General features: G+C 43.1%; 1 protein-coding gene across 2 annotated transcripts in view; it reads right to left on the reverse strand.

The window, feature by feature from the left end:
• Window positions 1–20,218, reverse strand: part of Cfap70 (cilia and flagella associated protein 70) — a 61,228-nt gene extending 41,010 nt beyond the window's left edge. For both annotated transcript variants that reach the window (XM_031361270.1, XM_031361269.1), the window contains exons 1-7: window positions 19,953–20,218; window positions 16,338–16,438; window positions 15,400–15,586; window positions 6,076–6,174; window positions 5,842–5,915; window positions 2,355–2,534; window positions 1,076–1,258 (exon numbers count right to left, since the gene is read on the reverse strand). In XM_031361270.1, coding sequence (XP_031217130.1) covers window positions 1,076–1,258; window positions 2,355–2,534; window positions 5,842–5,915; window positions 6,076–6,174; window positions 15,400–15,586; window positions 16,338–16,400 — 786 coding nt within the window. In that variant the 5' untranslated portion in view covers window positions 16,401–16,438; window positions 19,953–20,218. The remainder of the gene's footprint in view (window positions 1–1,075; window positions 1,259–2,354; window positions 2,535–5,841; window positions 5,916–6,075; window positions 6,175–15,399; window positions 15,587–16,337; window positions 16,439–19,952) is intronic.
• Between the last annotated feature and the right edge of the window lie 637 nt (window positions 20,219–20,855).

Genomic DNA, 20,855 nt, shown 5'->3' on the forward strand with positions numbered 1-20,855 from the left:
CCCCCCCCCCCGACTCCCAACAATTTTTTAATTAAATGTATATGGGTGCTTTGTCTGCACACATGGCTGTGCACTGTGTGTGTGCCTGGTGGCCAGGGAAGCCAGAAAAGGGTGTCAGTTACAGGAACCGGCGTTACAGATGGTTGTGATCCCCCACCTGGGTGCTGAGAATTGAACTTGGGTCTTTGGGAGGAGCAGCCAGTGCTCTTAACCACTGAGTCATATCTCCAGCACCAAGAAAAAAAATAGCTGTAAATTTTGCTATAACAGTGTCTGAATATTATTTTACCACCTTTGGAATCATCATCGAAAGGAAAGGTATTTTCCCATCGCGACATAAATGTAGTCACCTGGGAACTTTTTACTGTTTTCTTTTAAACACTTGTTATAGTTTGGTAAGCCAGTCCTTCTGAAACCTAACTCTCTCTCTCTCTCTTTTCCAGGGCAGAGAGACAGGTTCTGTCTCTTAGTGTTCATGTCACTGCACTTCTTCTGTATGTACAAGAGGCATCTTGGAGGAACCATAGCAGAATAACTACTAAGGTACCAATATGGAAATGAATCAGGAAGATGATGCACACATGGGAGAAAGACTTTCACTGTACACTTCTTAACTTCAACTATGTAATCAATTTCTAATTATATTATTATTGCTATAGTTTGGAAGCTGAATGTCTCCCACCGACCTCTGTGGTAAAGGCCCCAAGAGTAGCACTACTGGTAGGTTATGGAGTCTTAGGAAATGAAGCCTAGTGGCGGGCTCCTTGGAGACAAAACAGAGGGGCTGATCCATCATGGAGCCAAATCTCCAAATATGAACCAAAATTACCTTTTCTCTTTACAAGTTGATTATCTTGGGTATTTCATTATAGTAACATACTTATCAACTCAAAAAGAAACATGTAAATAAGGAGAAAATTGGATACAAATTACTCTGCAGAATTAGATGGTTCTCGATTTTGACATGCAACCAACCAGTTTTGACAAATGGAAAGTGTGTGTCAATTTCAGATTCACAAAGGGTTTATAATGTGTTAACGCAATGTATTTATCATGAAAACATGGTCTCTCTCACCTCAGGGTGGTTGAGCTCTCCTTCTTCTTCCTCATAGGGACCCCCCACAATGAATTCGTCAGGAATGTTATTAGCTCCTGGAGCGAGAATGTTAGCAATGGGCCACTTTTTAGGCCGGGGAACAGGTTCTTTTTCCCCTCCAAGCTTCAGATTCCCATTCTTGAATATCATAGAGTAGTCCTTCTAAAATAGTAAATACCAGATGTGAGGACACTTGTAAAGGGCTTGGAATGTATAAAACGTCTGCTTAGTGCTTTCCCCTGGTGGAATTCTGGGCATTATTTCCATGATTATCTGGTTCTATATATAGGGACCTGTGACCTCTATTCTATTTGTGCTAATGTATGACTCTATGGGTGATAGGAAAAATGATAAAATGCAAATAACTTTTTTAAAAGTATCTGACTTATTTCCTTATGTGTGTGAGCACACATGTGCACAAATATGTGTGGTTAGATGAACAATGATCATCTCATCAGAGAGAGAGAGAGAGAGAGAGAGAGAGAGAGAGAGAGAGAGAGAGAGAGAGAGAGAGCCAGTGGTCTCTTTACCCAGGTAGGTCCAAGGGATCAAACTCAGGGCACCAGGCTCAGCAATAAGTAGCTTTGCTCTTTGAGCCATCTCAACAGCTCATAGGGGGAAAGAACAGTAGAAACTTGAAGTTGGGAGCAGAACAAGGCACGGATTGGCATGTGCAGGTTTGGGGTTGTCCTGGATAGGAAAGCAACCATCCAGACTCGCCCTCAGGTTGTTCCAGTTTTAGAGGTGAAAGTCAGACATCTCTGGGACCCACCTAAACCCCCACCCAGCACTTGGACAGTGTCATGCAAGTTTACATTCAAGCTGTGGCAGTAGCACAGGGGAGGGCATTAACTGATGGCACGGTGGGAATCTCCAGCAAAAACCCTAAAGTGTCCCTGTTTTTAAAACTCTGATCTAAACAATACCTGGAATTAAGAGGAATTAAAAGGAATTGTACCGTGAGATACTTATGAAAAACCCAGAAAACCCTCACAAATAATCCATGTATAAGCACGCCAAAACCTGGCAACTTTTAAGTGTTGCACATATTTTGGACTATAACTATATGCTAATTAATAAACTACATGTAATGTGTAGATTGTGAAATATACATGTGAAATATGAAGGTATAAATTTAAACAAAAGTATTAGTTTTTAAGCCTAAAATAAATCTCAGCCATTGGTAGAGTGAGTTGGAATGAGCGTTGGCAGGGAGGCTTGCTTGAGCCCTTGTAAACATCAGGAAGTATGGCTTTACCTCTCCGACCGACGGAACCTGCAGACCAACCATGTAGTTCTGCTGAGGCCCTACTGGCATGAATGCCTCGGGCACAGAGTAGGCCGCCTCCAGCGTGACCTTCAGTAGATTGCTCGCTGAGACCTGGGCTGGGGTCAGCAAGGGTTCTGCCACAAATACCTTCACATCAAGACTGCATTGCTATAAAATATAATGAAGTGAAGCAACGTTTATGAAAGTTGTCATGGGTCTTCATTCTCTTTATTGTCTTCTACCACTGCTCAAGATGATGTCAGTTATTTCCAAACAGAGGAGTTCAAGAAAGCCTCAAGAGTCAAAAGGAGAACTGGAGAATCTTACACTGAACTAGAGTCATTTCACAGTGAGGTAAAGTACAAACATAAATCCATGTGGGAAGGAACTGGGCGGTCCCTGCTGGCTGTACCTAGCAGGCACTTGTGAAACGGGACTGAGGGCTTTTATTTTGCTAGCCTGTACTTTATAATTATGTGGGCATGTGCATGTATGATGTGTGTATGTGTTCGAGCATGTATGTACCACCGTGAGCACGTGAAGGTTAAAGGGAAACCTTGGATATGTTTTCACTTTCCACTGGGATGGGAAGGCCCGGTCTGGCTTTCCATGGATTCTAGGAATCTGGACCTAGGTCCTCACACTTGTATGGAAAATGCCTTACACATAAGCTATTTACATCACCATCATCCCTCTCTCTGTCTCTCTGTCTCTGTCTCTCTGTCTCTCTGTCTCTGTCTCTCTCTGTCTCTCTGTCTCTCTCTCTCTCTCTCTCTCTCTCTCTCTCTCTCTCTCTCTCTCTCTCTCTCTCTCTCTCTCTCTCTCTCTCTCTCTCTCCAGGGTTTCTCTGTGTAGCCCTGGTTGTCCTGTAACTCACTGAATTCAGGCTGGCCTAGAACTCAGAAATCTGCCTGCCTCTGCCTCCCAAGTGCTGGGATTAAAGGTGTGTGCCACCACTGTCCGGCTCACCATCATCATCGTTGCTATTATTATACAGGGTCTCACTATGTAGCCCTGATGGGCTTGAAACTCATTATATACACCAGCCTAGCCTCAGACTCATGGAGATCTACCTGCTCCTGCCTCCCAAGTGCTGGGATTGAAGACATAAATCACCATACCCACTCCTGTATGATTATTATAATTTAAGTGCAATGTTTAATAATAAGATATTTTCAAGTATCTATATATGTGTGTGTGTATGTACACCTAACATTCTCACACACAATACAATAAAAAGGTTTAAATACACATTTACAATTTTAAAATTATATATTTTAAAATTATTATTTATTTATATGAATGGGCAGGTGGTCAGAGGACAACTGATGGGAGTTGATTTTCTCCCTCTACTATGTAGGTCCCTTGGCACTCAAGTGTGTTTCCCATTAAGCCATCTCATTGGCCCCTTAAATGTGTATTGATTGCTAATAATATGCTGATAAAGAAGACACATTCCCTTTCGTTATGAAACTCATATTACAGTTTAATGAGTTATGACAAATCCTGTATAAAAGACTCTTGTTGATAAGCACCAGAGAGGAAGATAATAATTAATTTCTGGGATGGAAAAGATTAGGAAACAATGCTATCTGATCCTGCTTTTACAGGACATCAAAGAGTTTGTGGCTTGGATCAACAAGGGAAATAAAGAAAAAATAATTCTACATCTGTCTCATGGCTCCGGCTGCATATGTGGCAGAGGATGGCCTTGTTGGACGTCAGTGGGAGGAGCAGCCTTTGGGCCTGCGGGTGTTCATTGCCCCAGTGTAGGGGAATGCCAGGCCTGGAAGACAGGAGTGGGTGGGTAGGTGAGTGGGGGAGCACCCTCCTAGAGGCAGGGGGAAGGAGTATGGGATAGGGGGTTTCCAAAGGGGAGACCTGGAAAGGGGAAAATATTTGAAATGTAAGTAAAGAAAAAATCCAATTAAAAATTTTTTAAAAAATTAATAATAATTCTAGGTCCAAGGAAAAGCTATAGTAAAAGGGTGGAAACAGTGTGTTGCCTTCAGGCAAAGGCAAGAACGCAGTTCGGGGCACTAGAACGGAATGCATAAGGCGGTGGGAGCCAAGGCATCAACTGGGAGGCTCCTGTTATCAGGAATGGGCGTTGCTTGCAAAGAAGTCTGGACCTTGACACACACAGTGGACCAGTCCGTGAGCTGCACTAAGCAGGTAAAGAGGCAGTCAGGTTTGCTTTTAAGTTCCTATCCATGTAAGCAGCAGGAAGGCTGGGTAGGGGAGGAGGTAAGGCCATGTGCCCAGATTGTGCCTAAGGACCCAACGAAAGGTGCCGAGACATCGAGTAGGATAACGGTATAAAGGCTCTAATGAGGCCTAGGAGGTAAAGTGGGCTGGATTTGGAGGACAGTTGTTAGGATCCATGACTGTCACTTAGATCCTATGATGTAATTTCATGGATGGGCAAAGCCATCAGCCTGGGACACTAAGATGAAAGAAAGAGCAAGTTTAGGGGAAGAGAGTGAGTTCAGTTTTAGAATGTTGTGCCTTAGATATTTATAGGGTGTCACTGCAGAGAATTCCAGTGCATTGCGGAGTCTCACATTCTGAATTTCAGGACATGGTGTTGGCTGGTACTATTGAATTAGAAGTCTTCAACCAGAGGCAAGCTGCTGTGCCTACATGCGCAGTATACTGTCATACATAATTTAACCCACAGCTATATAGATCAAGAAGCATTTCCAGGGCTGGAGAGATGGCTCAGTGGCTAAGAGCATGGACTGCTCTTCCAGAGGTCCTGAGTTCAAATCCCAGCAACTACATGGTGGCTCACAACCATCTATAATGGGATCTGATGCCCTCTTCTGGTGTGTCTGAAGATAGCAACAATATACTCACATACATTAAATAAATAAATCTTTAACAACAACAACAACAAAGAAGCCTTCTATAACAGACTTCTGGATGAAGTAGTCAATACTTGCTCTGTGCCTTTTCAGTTCATCACACTGGGTTATAATCCACGGGGTGGGACTTTGTTTATTCATCCCTGCTTACCAGAAGAAACCAGCACCATCAATGTTGTGAAAGGAAGTGGCCAGTGCATTGCACTCACCTGACCTGGACCTTATATCTGGATTATGAAGCAAGCTGAACACACCAAGACTTAAAATTCGGGTTACCGGGCTGATGAGATGGCTCAGCAGGTAAGAGCACTGACTGCTCTTCCGAAGGTCCTGAGTTCGGATCCCAGCAACCACATGGTGGCTCACAACCACCCGTAATGAGATCTGACGACCTCTTCTGGTGCGTCTGAAGACAGCTACAGTGAATTACACCAGAGGGAGTGGGGCCGGCAGAGGTCCTGAGTTCAATTCCCAGTAGCCACAGCCACACACATGATGGCTCACGGTCATCTGTACAGCTACAGTGTAGTCATACACATAAAATAAATAAAATAAATCTTTAAAAAATAAAAAACAAACAAACAAACAAAATAACCAAACTCGGTTACCTTAGTCAAAGGAGTTTCCAAGGGTGACCCAGGCACAGGGTGTAATGGGACCGTCGTTTCAAATGACTCCTCTCCTGTAAGGTCAAAGAAAAAAGGGTCAGATCAAAGCCATTATAGGCACAGTCATGTCTTCATTTTCCACTAAAATCTTTCAAAGTTAAGGAGGCTGGGTTTCACACATTTCAGGGTATCGATCTGTTATTTTTTTGCTTTTGGATAGAGTATACATCTAACCTTCTAGTAAAGGAAGAAGATCCACCACGGCTTGGCCAAGAGTTAAGGTCTTCTCATCTTTTTGCTTCTTTTCCTTTGGTAGAACTTCAGTCACTGTTACTAGAAAAGTCAAAGCAAAGAAAATGAGAGCATTTCTAACCACTCCATCAGATGGCAAAACCTTGGCAAGCAAAATCTAAGTTAAAGAAAGTGAATTCTGACGTGGGGTGTATAGCTCAATGTAAGGACGCTTGCTTGAGGCTTCAGATCAAATCCCAGGACAGACATCGATAACAGCAGCAGCAACAATTATCCTGAAGTCCGGGAAGGTGCATCAGGGACTACTGGGAGACAGTGGGAAGTAACTAGTCCTGTGACTTCTGAACTTTCTGCCATGAATTATAAGGAATAGCTATTACCTCAGAGTCATGCAGTGCATATGTGCAAAGGCAACTGCTGTATATAGCTGCTGGCAACAAAGTTACTTCTGATAGAAGTGGTGGCACTCAAGAGGTGGAAGAAAGGGCTGGAGAGATGGCTCAGTGGTTAAGAGTGCCGACTGCTCTTCCGAAGGTCATGAGTTCAAATCCCAGCAACCACATGGTGGCTCACAACCATCTATAATGAGATCTGACATCCTCTTGTGGGGTATCTGAAGACAGCTACAGTGTACTGACATATAATAAATAAATAAATCTTTAAAAAAATAAAAAAAAAGAATAGCTAATATTAAAAAAAAAAAGAGGTGGAAGAAAGAATTGCAAGTTCAAGGTCAGCCTGGACTGATGGTAGAACTGTGTTACTTGGACATTCTTTAGAAATTAAGATTTTTAGATAGGACCTCATGTATCCCAGACTTTGCTCAAACTCACCATGTAGCCAAGGATGACCGTGAACTTCTGATCCTTCTTCTTCTACTTCCTGAGTAGAGGTGTGCCTACTGTCTTAGTTAGGGTTATCATGGCTGTGGTGAAACACCATGACCAAAGCAACTTGGGAAGAAAAGTATTTATTTGGCTTACATTCTACATCGCTGTTTATCATCAAAGGAAGTCCGCACAGGAACTCAAAACAGGGCAGGAACCTGGTGGCAGGAGCTGATACAGAGGTCATGAAGGGGTGCTGCTTACTCTCTTGCTCCTCATGGCTTGCTTAGCCTTTCTTCTAGTATCCAGGACCATCAGCCCAGGGCTGGCACCATCCACTATGGGCTGGGCCCTCCAGTATCAATCACTGATTTAAAAAATACCCCACAAGCCCAGCAGTGATGGTTTGTGCCTTTTAATCCCAGTACTCAGGAGGCAGAGGCAGGAGGATCTATGAGTGTTTGAGCTAGCTTGGTCTACACAGTAAGTTCTAGGATAGCCAGAGCTATACAGAGAAACCCTGTCTCAAAAACCAAAAACTGTTCCACCTACAGCCTCATCTTATGGAACTATTTTCTTTTTTTTTTTTTTTCCTTTCTTTTTTTTTTTTTGATTTTTTTCGAGACAGGGTTTCTCTGTGTAGCTCTGGCTGTCCTGGAACTCACTCTGTAGACCAGGCTGGCTTTGAACTCAGAAATCCACCTGCCTCTGCCTCCCAAGTACTGGGATTAAAGGCATACACCACCACTGCCCGGCCTCCTTGCTATTTTTTTTAAAAATTGTTTTAGACAGGGTTATCACTCTGATGTTCTGGCTGTGCTGGAACTCAGTATGTACCAGACTGCCCTCAAATTCACAGAGATTTACCTGCCTCTGCCTTCCAAGTAGAAGCATTTTCACTTTGGTTTTCCAGATAGCCGAATACTATATTTTAGGTATTTGAACATTAATTCTTTTCAGTCCAACATTTAATATTGAGAGTCAATTAGATGAGAGTTTCCTTTTTAATTATCAGTTTTCATTGTCTAATTTTCTTTCCCTTTATTGAAGACCCCCCCCCAATACAATGTATCCCGATTACAGTTTCCCTTCTTTCTTAGTTAGGATTTTATTACTGTGAAGAGGCACCATGACCACAGCAACTCTTATAACGGCAAACATTTAATTGGGGCTGGCTTACAGTTGCAGAGGTTTAGTCCATTATTGTCATGGTGGGGAACATTGCAGGATTACAGGCAGACATAGGGCTGGAAAGGAGCTGAGAGTCCTACATCTGGATCCGCAGGCAGGAGGAAGAGACACTGGGCCTGGCTTGAGCTTCTGAAACCTCAAAGCTCATCCCCCAGTCACACACTTCCTCTAACAAGGTCACCCCTACCCCAATAAAACCACACATGCTAATTGTTTCAAATAATGCCACTTCCTTTGATCCTTTGGGGGCCATTTTCATTAAAACCATCATACTTTTTCCCATATTTATCCCAGTTTCTTCCTACTTCTGTATCCACCCCCTTTCTGTCTCTCATTAGAAAACAGACTTCCAAGAGTATATAATAAATGTACTGTAATATAACATGATGAAATAAAAACTAACACATTGGAATAAAACAAAACAAACAAGCAAAAGGAAAAGAAACCATGGAGGGCAAAAGAACCCGATGCAGATATAGAAACCCACTTGTTCGAACACCCAACAACCTCATTAAACAAACAAAAAAATGCTAAACTGGAAGGCATAGTGTATGTGCAAAGGACCTGCAGGGTTAAAAAAATGTAAAATAAAAATTAAAACATTAGAATAAAAAAAAAGTCCTCATATGATATTATGGGACAAGGAATCTCCAAAGATGCCACTGAACACATTTTCAATTGGCCATCTACCCTGGGCACGCAGCCTACCCTGCACAGTAGTCAGTTTCCTCAGTGTGATTCTCTTGGAGAAGATTAAATTTTCATTTGCAACTGGTCATCAATTGGAGACAGCCGCTGGGTTAGGGATGGGGGTGTGTGTCCACTTCTCCTTTCAGCTCTAGGACTCTGTACATGCTGCCTGGGTCTCTGAGAATCCACATGTACACAGATCCATTGGATCTGGACAGCCTGTTCTCTTGGTATCTGCCATACTCTCTGACTCCTCTACTCTCTCTGCCTCTTCCTCCTCCACAGGATTCCCTGAGCCCTGAGCTGAGAGAAATCCTACCTAAGGCTCAATGTTCCAAGTTCTCTTACTCTCTGCATAATGTCTGGCTGTGGGTCTCTGTGGATGCTTCCCTGACGATGGCTGAGCAAGGCATTGATCTATGAGTATAGCAGAATGCCATTAGAAGCCATTTTTTTTTTTTTTGCTGCTAATTTGTTTGTTTTTGAACAGTAATGCTTGGTTTTTACCATCCCCGGGCTAACTGGTTTTGGGTTCTTGGTCACCTAAACACTGCCGGTTCCATCTCGTGGAGTTGTCCTTCAGTCAAGTCAGATGTTGGCTGGTTACTCCCACAGCTCTGTGCTACCATTGCCCTAGCATATCTTGCAGGCAGGGCAGCATTGTGGATCAGAGGGTTCTGTGGCTGGGTTGGTGTTTATGTTTCTCCTTTGGTAGTCTGCAGAGCATCCTCCTGTACCAAATAGCATGTAGGAGTGAAGGCTATATGTGGGCACCAGCTCAACTTCTCCATGTTCACTGAGTTGTGTGGGTGTTGTCTTAAGCAATGGGGCCTTGCTATCAGTTTGTGGAGAGCAGCCTATACTTTTGGCATCAGCCTGGGTTGTTTAGGTGTACCCATGGGTCCCCTTTAGCCAACAACTCAATTAGATGTAACCCATTCCTGGCACTGGAAGCTTCATTTGGTGACAAGAGACGGCCAGCTGGGTTTCTGTTTCTCTCATAATTTGGTGATTTGATTTAGGTCACCTTTATATATATTTGACCCTTCAGTTTCAGTCCCCCTTCCCGCCAATCCCTGAGGCATTGTGTGTGTGTGTGTGTGTGTGTGTGTGTGTGTGTGTGTGTGTGTGTTTGCCTCCTCTTAGATAACTTTAGCCTATGTCAAGTCAACCCAAAACTATCCAGTACAAACAACTACCATGCCTGGCTTATGCGAGGCTGTGAGTCAAAGCCAGGCAAGCATTCTACCACCCAGGTCTCATCCTCAGCACAATTTGTGACATTTTCTTAGCATGGATTTCATTCATGTCCAGCTCATTCAGCTTCCTGAAATTTTAGGCTTATAAGCAGTGCATGGTAGCACATGCCTTTAGTCCCAGCAGTCTGGAGGCAGAGGCATATGGATTTCTGTGAGTTTAAGGCCAGCCTGGGTCTACAGAGCTAGTACTAGTCCAGCCAAACATGCATAGTGAGACCCTGTCTCAAGGAGGAATCAGCAGGAGAGATGGTCCAGTGGTTAAGAGACTGCTGCTCTTCCAGAGGACCAGAATTCAATTCACAGCACCGATATGGTGATTTAGAAGTATCCACAATTCCAGTTCAAAGGGATCTAAGGGCAGTGGGCATTCACACGGTACACGTACATGTAGGTAAAGCACGCATACACATAAATAGAGTAAAGGCAGATTTTTAAAAACTTGAGAATCTTCGAGTTGTTGTTTTGTTTGAATTACTTTTCAGTTCTATCCTCTTTTTCCTGTCCTGAGACACCAGTGACATTAACGTTATGCACACTTTCATAGTTCCGCATGAACACTGTGCACGCAGTTGTAGTTCCAAAGGACACTAACACTACGCACACTGTCATAGTTCCAAAGGACACTTACACTGTACATGCTGTCACAGTTCCAAAGAACACTAACACTACACACACCGTCACAGTTCCAAAGGACACTAACACTACACGCAGTCACAGTTCCAAAGGACATTTACACTGTGCATGCTGTCATAGTTCCAAAGGACACCATGTGTGTTGTCATAGTTACAGAAGCCCTAACATTTCCCATCATTTCTGTCCTATGTGCTCTGTATGGGTTAGATCAGGTAACCTCCATCGCTCTGCCCTCCAGCTTGCTGCTTCTTTCCTGGTTTCTTAATTGTATTGTTGAGCCTAGTCACGAGATTTTCACATATTATATTTCTCAATTCTAGTAATTTAACAATATCTTTGAGTTATTTTATGCGTTTATGTGTGCCACATGTGTGCCCAGTGTCTGTGGAGGCCAGAAGAGGTGTTGGGTCCCCTGGTAATGGATTGCATGTTAGCCTCAGCATGAAAACTGAACCCAGTCCTCTGCAAGAGCATCCTCTGTTCCTAACCGATGAGCCTTCCATCTCTCTAGCCCCAGTTTCCAGTTCTCTTATTTCTGTTTAGTTTTTCTTTATATCTTCTGTTTCTTTCCTAAATCTTTCTTCTATTTTTTTTCCCTGTTTGATCCCAGAATGTCTGCAATTGTTCAATGAAGACTCATCCCTCAGCTTTTAATAAACTCCTTGCCTCGGAGTTGTAACCCAACAGCTGTCTGCTGATGGCCTTTGCAAACAAACACAGCATACACACACATACAAATGAAAATGTAATTAATTGATGGCTTTACGGCACTAACATCTTAAGTAGAAAGTCTGGCATTTAGAAGCTAAAAAGGAAACCTGTGGAATTTACCCTGAGTTATATCGGGTAAGTATGGCCCTTCTCACCACCCTTCTGTCTCCTAATGCTTTTACACAGCGTCCAGCTGTGCTTCTGAGAAATAGAGAAAAGTGTGTCTACTCCATCATCTCGGTCCTTTTCGGCTCCTAGTGAACACACTTAAGATCACAACTGTTCCTCTCTACTGTGACTGCATCTTACAGGTCTTGGTGTGGTTTTGTAGTGCTGGGGAGTAAATTGCTCTACTAATGAAACTGTATGCCCCTTACTCTCCCCCACCTCCCATCCTCCACCTCCCACCCTCCACCCCCAACTCCACCCCTGGGCTGGGCATTTGATGTTCTACTGTTTGATAATACTAAGTAAATTATATTTTTCACTGATTTTTTTTGTTCCATGAGCCATTTATGAGCTTTTGGTTTGCTTTAAATTTCCAAATGAAGTTTCTGTCTTTTTGGTATTGAGGTCTAATTCTGTCAAGCATTATAGTTTGTTCAGGGTACTATCTGAGCTATGCATGGTGGGGTTCACTTGGAATCCTTTCAGGCTTGGGATGGAAGGTTGAGAGCTTAAGGTTAGTCTACAGAAAGATTCGACCTAGAATATGGCTGATTTTTGTTACATAAAAGCTCCTTGTGAGTGGTGAACAAACACTATGTCTACTAATTAGCAACAAAAACTTTTCTTCTTTCTAAAGAGAGAAGATGGCAAGTGGATTTAATTGTCCTAGGACTTGATTTTTCAGAGCCATAGTTGTATTGGGAGGAGCATGATTTCAGTCTCACCTCCCCATCCATAACGGTCCAAGGCTTTGTCCTTGTGAAACATTAAAAACATTAAACTCTACTTCTTGGTTTTAGAGTGTTGCTCTCCCCCCCCACCCCACCCCCGGCCCATCACTCCCACTGTTCAAAATTTCCAAGTTCAGTTCCTGCTTTGTTCCTGGGAACTAAGGGATTGTTTCTGCCTCATGGGCTTTAGTTATATATTTAAAAGAAGCCTTCCATTCTACCTCCTTCATTCATGATGCTTGGGAAGAGAGCAAGTAAGAGGTTCCTTGTATGGGTTTCAGAAAAGCAGAGCAAAGTGGAGAAACCAGGGAAGACCAAGTGAGGGTAAGGTTGAGAAGGCCTCTTTCATGGTTAGCTGATTCCCAGGGAGCCCATGCTTGACACTTGGAGTGGCCAAGCCAGAGAACTTGTTTCATAAGAGGAACCTGAGACTCTGAGCTGAAGGTGCAGAGCTGCAGCATCTCTTCTGTTGGTTGTGAGTTTGGTGGTCTGTGAGGGGAGACCCCAAAGGTTCTTATGGGAAGAAAGACAGAAACAAATTGTGGGAGCTGGAATATGGTATGCATCTCCAAGTCTTGTATCTCTGAGGTGGCAATCGTGTAGCTATGGATTCATGTCATTTAAAAAGCTGAAAAATTACAAAACCAAAAATGAAGACCGATGGCTGGGCTGCTTTCATCCTGACTGGATCTGTGATCAACGAAGAGGCAAGCTGCTGGGCTACCTTCTAAGGAATTTTTGATCACATTCCTTGAAGCCAAGATTAAAGGTCATGGAGGAGGGAAGGCTATTCCTTATCCCTCCCTGCCTTCCCTTTCTGGCAAGTTCTACACTTCTGTGGGCACTACTGATTCTTTTATTGAACTTAGAAGTAGTTTCTTCAGGCTTGCATCATGGACTGAAGATCAGCAGCTCTCCAGAAATTATCCAGCACCACTACTCTGCAACTACTCTGGACTTAGTCTAGTGGAGTGAGTTAATGGGTTCCTGGTCTCTCCAGCATGAGGCAACCACTGAGGGACTACCCCAACCATAACAAGTAACCCAATCTAATAACCCTCTCTTAATGTACATTTGTTTAGACTTCTTTGGTCCTCTACAGAATCCTTCACTAACACAAAGACTACAGATTAAAACACATGGGGCTAGAGAGATGGCTCAGTCAATAAAGTGCCTACTCTGTACGCATGAGACCATGACTAACACCCACATAAAACTTGAGAGCCTGTGGCAAGCATATGTGGGTTGAATAAGAATGGTCCCCATTGGTTCATATATTTGAGTGCTTAGAGAGTAGCATTAGGAGGTGTGGCCCGGTTGGAGGAAGTGTGTCACTGAGAGTGGATTTTGGGGTTTCAAATGCTCAAGCCAGGCCTAGAGTCTCTTTGTCTTCCTGCTGCCTCCTGATCTGAATGAAGAACTCCAGCATCATGTCTACCTGTGTGCTGCCATGCTTCCCATCCTGACAATAACAAACTAAATCCTGAACGTAAGCAAGCCACAACTAAATGCTTTTATATGAGATGCCATGGTTGTGGTGTCTCTTCACCGAAATAGAACATTGACCAAGACAATATGTTAGGGTGGGGGTGGGGTTGGATAATCTTGACATAGGTAGATTCCTGGAGCTAATTGGCTAGCCAGGGAGAGACCCTATCTCAAAAGCCAAGGTGAACAGTAATACAGGAAGACACCTAACTTTGATCTTTGGCCTCCTCACATATGCACATGTACTTGCACACACACCAAAATATATGTACGCACAACGCACACACACACACACACAGAATAGATTAAAACAAAACAAAGTAAAAGACCTAGCACACAGCGTACCAAATTTCATCAGATATAAAGACATAATGTATACATGGAAACCAGAAAAATGCAGATGCAGAAAACATCTACCTCCATCTGGCTCACTCCACAGAGACCCGGAGCATTTGTTATGCTACAGATATTCCTAGGAATTGAAAATTCTGAAATAAACTAAATCCAGCCCTGATTTTAAAGGGTGTATCCTTTAACTAGGGAGGCAAATGAAAAATAGCCACTCTTGACAGTGTATATACAAAAGCACAGATAATACAGGATACCCAGTTAGGCTTGAATGTCAAATAAACAATGGATGATTTTAAAGCTTGTATCAAGTTCTTTGGGTTTTTCTTTTTAAAAATCATTTCCTCCTAAAACCTGGCAACTGTAAGTATTGGGATACAAGGAAACTTCTAGAAAACAAACAAACAAAAAAACAAAACAAAAAAAAAACTAATTAAATGAGCATGTCATGGGTTTTGGTGCCAGAGGCAGACAAAAGAAAACCTATGGTGCTATATCTTCCTGCTTTTGTCAACAAGAAATGCAGGCATGGGGAGAGGGCAGAGACTGAGGGACTGGCCAACTAATATCCAGCCCAATTTGAGACCCAGCCCATTGGCAAGCACCAATCCCTGACACTGCTGGTGATACTCTGTTGTGCTTACAGACAGGAGCCTAGCATGGCTGTCCTCTGAGAGGCTCCACCCAGCAGCTGACTCAGACAGATGCAGACACCCACAGCCAAACAGTGGACGGAGCTTGGGGACTCTTATGGAAGAAGGGGGGTGGCGAGGATTTTGGCCCTGGAGGGGATAGGAACTCAAAGGAAGACCAAAGCTAACCTGGAAACCGTGGGGCTCTCAGAGACTGAATCGCTGCCACTATAACAAAACAAAACAAACACATGGGCTGGACCTATGTAGCAGATATGCAGCTTGGTCTTCATGCGGGTCCTGAATAACTGGGATGGGGGAACCCTAAAAGCTGTTGTCTACACATGGGATATGTTCTTCTAGCTAAGCTGCTTTGTCTGGCCTCAATGGGAGAGGAAGTACCTAGAAAAGACTTCAAGTGCCTGGGGGTGGGGCTGGGGGAGGGGAGACATGGGATGGCACCTGCTCAGAGGAGAAGGGAAGGGGCAATGAGAGCAGGACCGACAGGGAGTAGGGCAGTGAGCAGGATATAAAATGAATACGTGAAAAACAAAGCTCTCACTTTTCCCATCGCAGGGACCCCATGCTCAGAAGCTCCTTGCAAGGCACATAGAACCGTGAGACTTACGGAACAAAGGTTTGTGGGCGAGGTCATCTAAAGTAATTCCTCCTTCCGGGTTGAGGTCAATGTTGCTAGTAAAGTTGTACTTCGCAGTTCCTTCTGGAGAGACAGTGATTTTTAAAGAGTCTCCAAGAACTGCCTGGTTGAATTCTGCACGGACAAAAGTAACTGGGGTGTCTCCTTTGAAGCCTTTCTGTGGGCACAAAGATCACGTTACAGTTTCAAATGCCATACATCTCTAAAAAGCGAGAAAAAAATTATACAGGGAAATAAAATCCTGCAGCTTTATTCTGTTGTGCAGGGGCTATTAGCATTTCAGAATACATTTTTTTTTATGCTTCTGTGATATATACGTGTCTATATTTTATATGCTCATTATTAAACAAATAACTTATTAATTATACCCTTTAAACAACAGCTCTGTAAACTGCAGGACATTGAATATTTTCCCATTTTATTGTTCATCTAATTCTTAGTGGCTATTAGAGGTCTATTATTTGAAATCCTAAAATGAAATTACTCAGAGGGAGAATGCTGGGAGAGTTTAGATCCTTTTCAGAAGAAAGGGAAGAAAGGAATTCTAAGTCAGATGGTGTGGCTCGAGCTGTAATTTTAGCATCTAGGAGGCTGAAACTGGAGGACTGCTGTGAATTTGAGGGAGACTCAGCTAGTGAAACTCTGTCTCAGAAGAAAGGGTAAGGTGGAAGAAATAACACAGCAAAACAGAAATGATTTATTTAAACCCTGTTAAATTTAGCATTCAAAAGGCCAAGTATTCTAGACATGCGACATGATGACTCTCGGAGGACAGACTACCAACACAGAACACCGTGAGAAGATCACTCTGCTCGGGGGAGAAGATTATACAGAACTTCCATCTTGCCCCCCCCACCCCCCATCCCATGCTCTAAATAGGGACTCTAGGTTTCTAAGAGTCAATTTACCAAATCATATCCATTTGTCACAGTAATGTGCACCGTTCTCGTTGTGCTTGACGTCTGGTCCATGTTCACATTTGGTCAAAGTCTCTCTGGTTTTCTTTGACCTTTATAAAGATAACAGATAAGTTTGTTTCCTTGTGTACAACATCATAACTAGGACCACAGGAGCTGCAGGCACATTCCAGGCCAGCACTATTTATCCCTGTTTAACCTACTTTTTAACCCACTGTTTGCCACCTCTGCTGTTAGACAGGGAGTGCTTCCAGGAAGCTGTCACAGGCATGGCTCCACTAACTGACGTTAATGATTCCTCAACATGTAATTGGTCCGTGAAATGCAAATGATCAGAAGACAGAGACTCGGACTGTCATTGCTCTCTGTTCCACCTACGTTTCCATCACAGTCTGGGAAGCTCCCTTCCAAGACTATGTCCCAATCTTACAGAATCTTGAAATGGCAAAAGCTTATATGTCTCTACATCTGTATTTTCAAACAATTTTACAAACAATTTCAAAACTAAATTGTTGTTCAGGTGTGACAGCACACACCCCTGTAACTTTGGTACTCGGGAAGCTGAGGCTGGAGGATTGTGAATTCTAGGACAACCTGGTCTACATAGTGAATTCAAAACCAGTCACTCAGGACTATACAGATAAACCCTGTCCCACCAGATAGATAGATAGATAGATAGATAGATAGATAGATAGATAGATAGACAGACAGAAAGACGGATAATAAACATATGCTTATTTTGAGACAGGATCTCATTTAGCCTAGGTTAGCCCTGTGAAAGTTACTACTGTCAACTTGACAAATCTATACACTCCGGGAGTTGTGTGCCTGTAGGGCATAGTCTTGGTCATGTTGGAGTGGAGAGACTGACTTCCACTGCCTGTGGGTGGCTCCATTCCCTGGTCTGGGATCCTGTATGACTAGAGAAAGCTAGCTGAGCACTAGCAGCAGCACACGCTGCTCTTTGACAGCTGTCAAATGTGACAAGGCTCATCAAGCTTCTGGGGCCTGGCTTCCCCACCATGATGGACTGTAACCTGGAACTGTGGCCTAAGATCAAGCCTTTGTCCCTTAAGCCACCACTGTCAGAGCATTTTATCACAGAAAAAAACAAAAACAAAAAAAGAAACTAAGACAGCTAAGGCTGACCTTGAACTACTCCTGATTCCCCTACCTCTACTTCCTGGGATTATTTATGAGTATGCTGTGCTGGGGGTGGAATCCTGGCCTTCGTGGATGCACACCGTGTAAGGACTCTGCCAAGGGAACCATACTCCACTAAACTAAAATCCACTCTTGGGTTTTTTTTTTTCTTAAAGATTGGGTTTTCTACTTCAATCCAAAGTGGAACATGATGAGGAAAAGCCTTGCACATCACTGCTGGGAAAGTAAACTAGTGCAGCCACTGTGGAAATCCACATGGAGGTTCCTCACAAAAGTAATAATGGCAGGCGAGAGAGATGGCTCGGTGGTGAGGAGCACCAGCTGCCCTTGCATCCCAGCACCCACATGGTGGTTCACAGCTCTCTGTAATTCCAGTTCCACTAGATCTGATACCCTCTTCTGATCTCCAAGGACACCAGGCATGTTATGTGGTGCACAGACATACATTCAAGCAAAAACACCCATACATATAAGAAAGGTAAAAATAAAATTGTCATATCTGTCATACACAGAGACATTTGTATATCATGTTCACGGTATCTCTATCCACAAGAGCCAAGGCATGGAACCAGCCTGGAAGCTCACAAGATGAATGAAGAAGATATCATACCAGTACTGTATGCATTTTATATAGACAGCAAAGTGTAAAGAATAATGAACTCACGCTATCAACAGAAAAAGAAATGGAGGGCATCGAATATGATGGTGTTAAGGAAAACATCTCAGATTCAGAAAGACAAATGTGTATATTTTCTCTCATATGAAGTACTTATATTTAAATATGTAATAGATGCATGATAAGAAGGTAGAAGTGGTGTGTAGGATGACGGTACAAAGGGAGGAGGGATAAAGAAGGATAATACAAGGGAAAAGAGACAAACGCCAAGTGTCCCCTCTCCCAGGGAGTACCTAGGTTTAAACTCACATTACAGGAAAGCAGATGTGGGATTGTTTGGGGCTGGGGGAGGGAAGGGAAAAGTCAGACAAAGGGGAGAAAGAATCTAAACTAAGTACAAGGACTGAGATGTGTGGATCTGTTGTAGATTTGTTTTGCGTGTTTACTGAAAATAAATTTAAAACCTGAAGTAGAACGTATCTGTGAGAACCTACTGTGGTACGTCCATCTGGGACAGGTGACACCACTTGCAGCCTTCGGGGCTTCACAGTCACCGTGCCATTTCCCAGTGACTCCCTCAGTCTTGCTCTTGCCTAAAAGTCTGATTCGTCACCCAAATGCTTCCAGGCTCTTTCAGGCCTCAGTGGCACTGGCAATTTCTTTATCAAGTGTATATTTAGGATTTGTACCATACGAATTAGCTCATCTGTGTTCCTTGTGCCAGACTAACACACCTTTGAGTCTGACTTTTTTTATTCGAATCCATTCTATTTCTATCAAAATCATTAACCAAGAAAACTTTATTAAGTTAGGGATAGGACAGATGCTGAGGGTAGCAGAGAGAAGATATAAGCCCCAAGTCTAGTGAGGAAGAGAGGCATGTTGTAGACCAAGAGGTGTAAGCCTTGTGACAAGCAGTCCCACAGACGATTGGGGAGTGGGGAAGGAACTAGCTTTTGATTATGCCTTGGTACACAAAAGGCCTTCGAATATGCCATACAGATTAAAAAAAAAAAAAAAAGGAGAGTGAATTTCAGACAAGTTTGCTATCTTACCAACCCATCACTGAGCAGGGGTGTGCTGTAGCTGGGACCTAACTGAATCTGAGTGTGAATGTGTGTACCAGGGACATCTATTTCATCAGAGGTGACCTGGAGCTAAAGAATAGTGTAAAATGAAGGCTGTTCTGGGCAGAAAGAAAAAAAAAGTTCAACGTTCAAAGGCAAAGATCAAAAAACAAATCAATTATCTCAGTATGTTTGGATCATAATATGAACATAAATCTGAAGATCAAAGCAGAGAAAATACAGTTCAGCTGAATTACTACATCCAACACTCTAGTCTCAGCAGAGCCAAGAGCTTCTCCTAGTATCTAGTCCGTACTCTGACTCAGGGTGCCTCTCTCCCTGCCCTGGTGTATGCATATAATTAATCACTTTGGAACCTTCACATTCGTTGTCTGTTTTATTCTCTTCTGATCATCTTTCTTAAAGCATATACCAAGGCCATTCATTCACTTTATACATTTCACAGTCGATGAACTGTGAAATGTATACATTTCTCCAACTCAGGAACACTCACCGGGGCTGTGAGTTCAGCCCGCCTGTTCTCCTTCTGGGACATTTGTTTATGGGGATGGGGTTTTGTTGGTTTACCTTGCAGTGCTAAGCAGATAAGAGCCTCACGCATGCTGTACAAACACTTCACTGAACTAGATCCACAGTCCCAGACGTGGAGATTAACGACTTTCCTACTGAGTAACTGTGACCTTGCACATATGCCCTACTCTTACTCTTGCCCTCAACAAGACATCCATTTCTACTCACAATCTCAGGCTGAACAGCTGCCATCGACTTGGGGATAGGATAGAGGAAGGAGATGGGACTGGATCCAGCTCTGGATGAAGCGGGATCTTGGGCACAGCTGGGCTGAGATCAATTTCAATCTGGCCTTAGCTGAAGGGAAAGAGCTCAGAATCCTGGAAGAAAAGAACTGGGGGAGTGGAAGCGATAGCTTTACCTACAGCCTCTGAAAGGGAGTAACTATTTTACCTGAGGCAGCCGCTGGTTGTTTTCTGTAACTATAGCGACCAGCTAGCTCTCGCGAGAACTTGTTTTTTTTTTCCCCCATCTCCGCGAAGGAGTTTGCAAGCTTGGCTTGTGCTCTGAAAACCATGCCCCTTGGGTGTTTCTCCTTTGCAAGTTTGGGTAATTCTATTCATTTTCCTTAACGCTTGATTTCAATATTCCCCAAAAATAGAATGATAAAATTAAAAGGAACGTTCTTTAAGGAAAGAAGCCTACTTAGATGTCTCAAAAAAAAAAAAAAAAAAAAAAAAAAAAAAAAAAAAAAGAAAAAAAGTCTTTACTAAACATATGCCAACAACACCCATTTTAGCAGGATGCCCTGGCCCTTGTCTCTAGTTCTAGCTATTTGGGAGTCTGAGGTAAAAAAGGATTGTTTGAGTGGGTGTTTGAGGCTATATTGGACAATATAAAAGTCTTCTCTCCTCTAAAAGTAAAATAGTAATTTAAAGCTTTTCTCAAAATACCTGTATCTTAAAGGCTGACTCTTGGTTCTAGAGAGATGGTTCAGTGGTTAGGAGACCTTGCACCCTTCCAGAGGGCCCAATCTCAATTCACCCACAAGGGGCAACTCTAGCCCCAAGTGGTCCAGTGCCTCCTTCTGGCCTCCGTGAGTGTTTGTGCTTGCAAAAGTAAAAAAAAAAA

Source organism: Mastomys coucha, unplaced genomic scaffold (assembly GCF_008632895.1).
Source record: "Mastomys coucha isolate ucsf_1 unplaced genomic scaffold, UCSF_Mcou_1 pScaffold9, whole genome shotgun sequence".
Classification (NCBI taxonomy): Eukaryota; Metazoa; Chordata; class Mammalia; order Rodentia; family Muridae; genus Mastomys; species Mastomys coucha.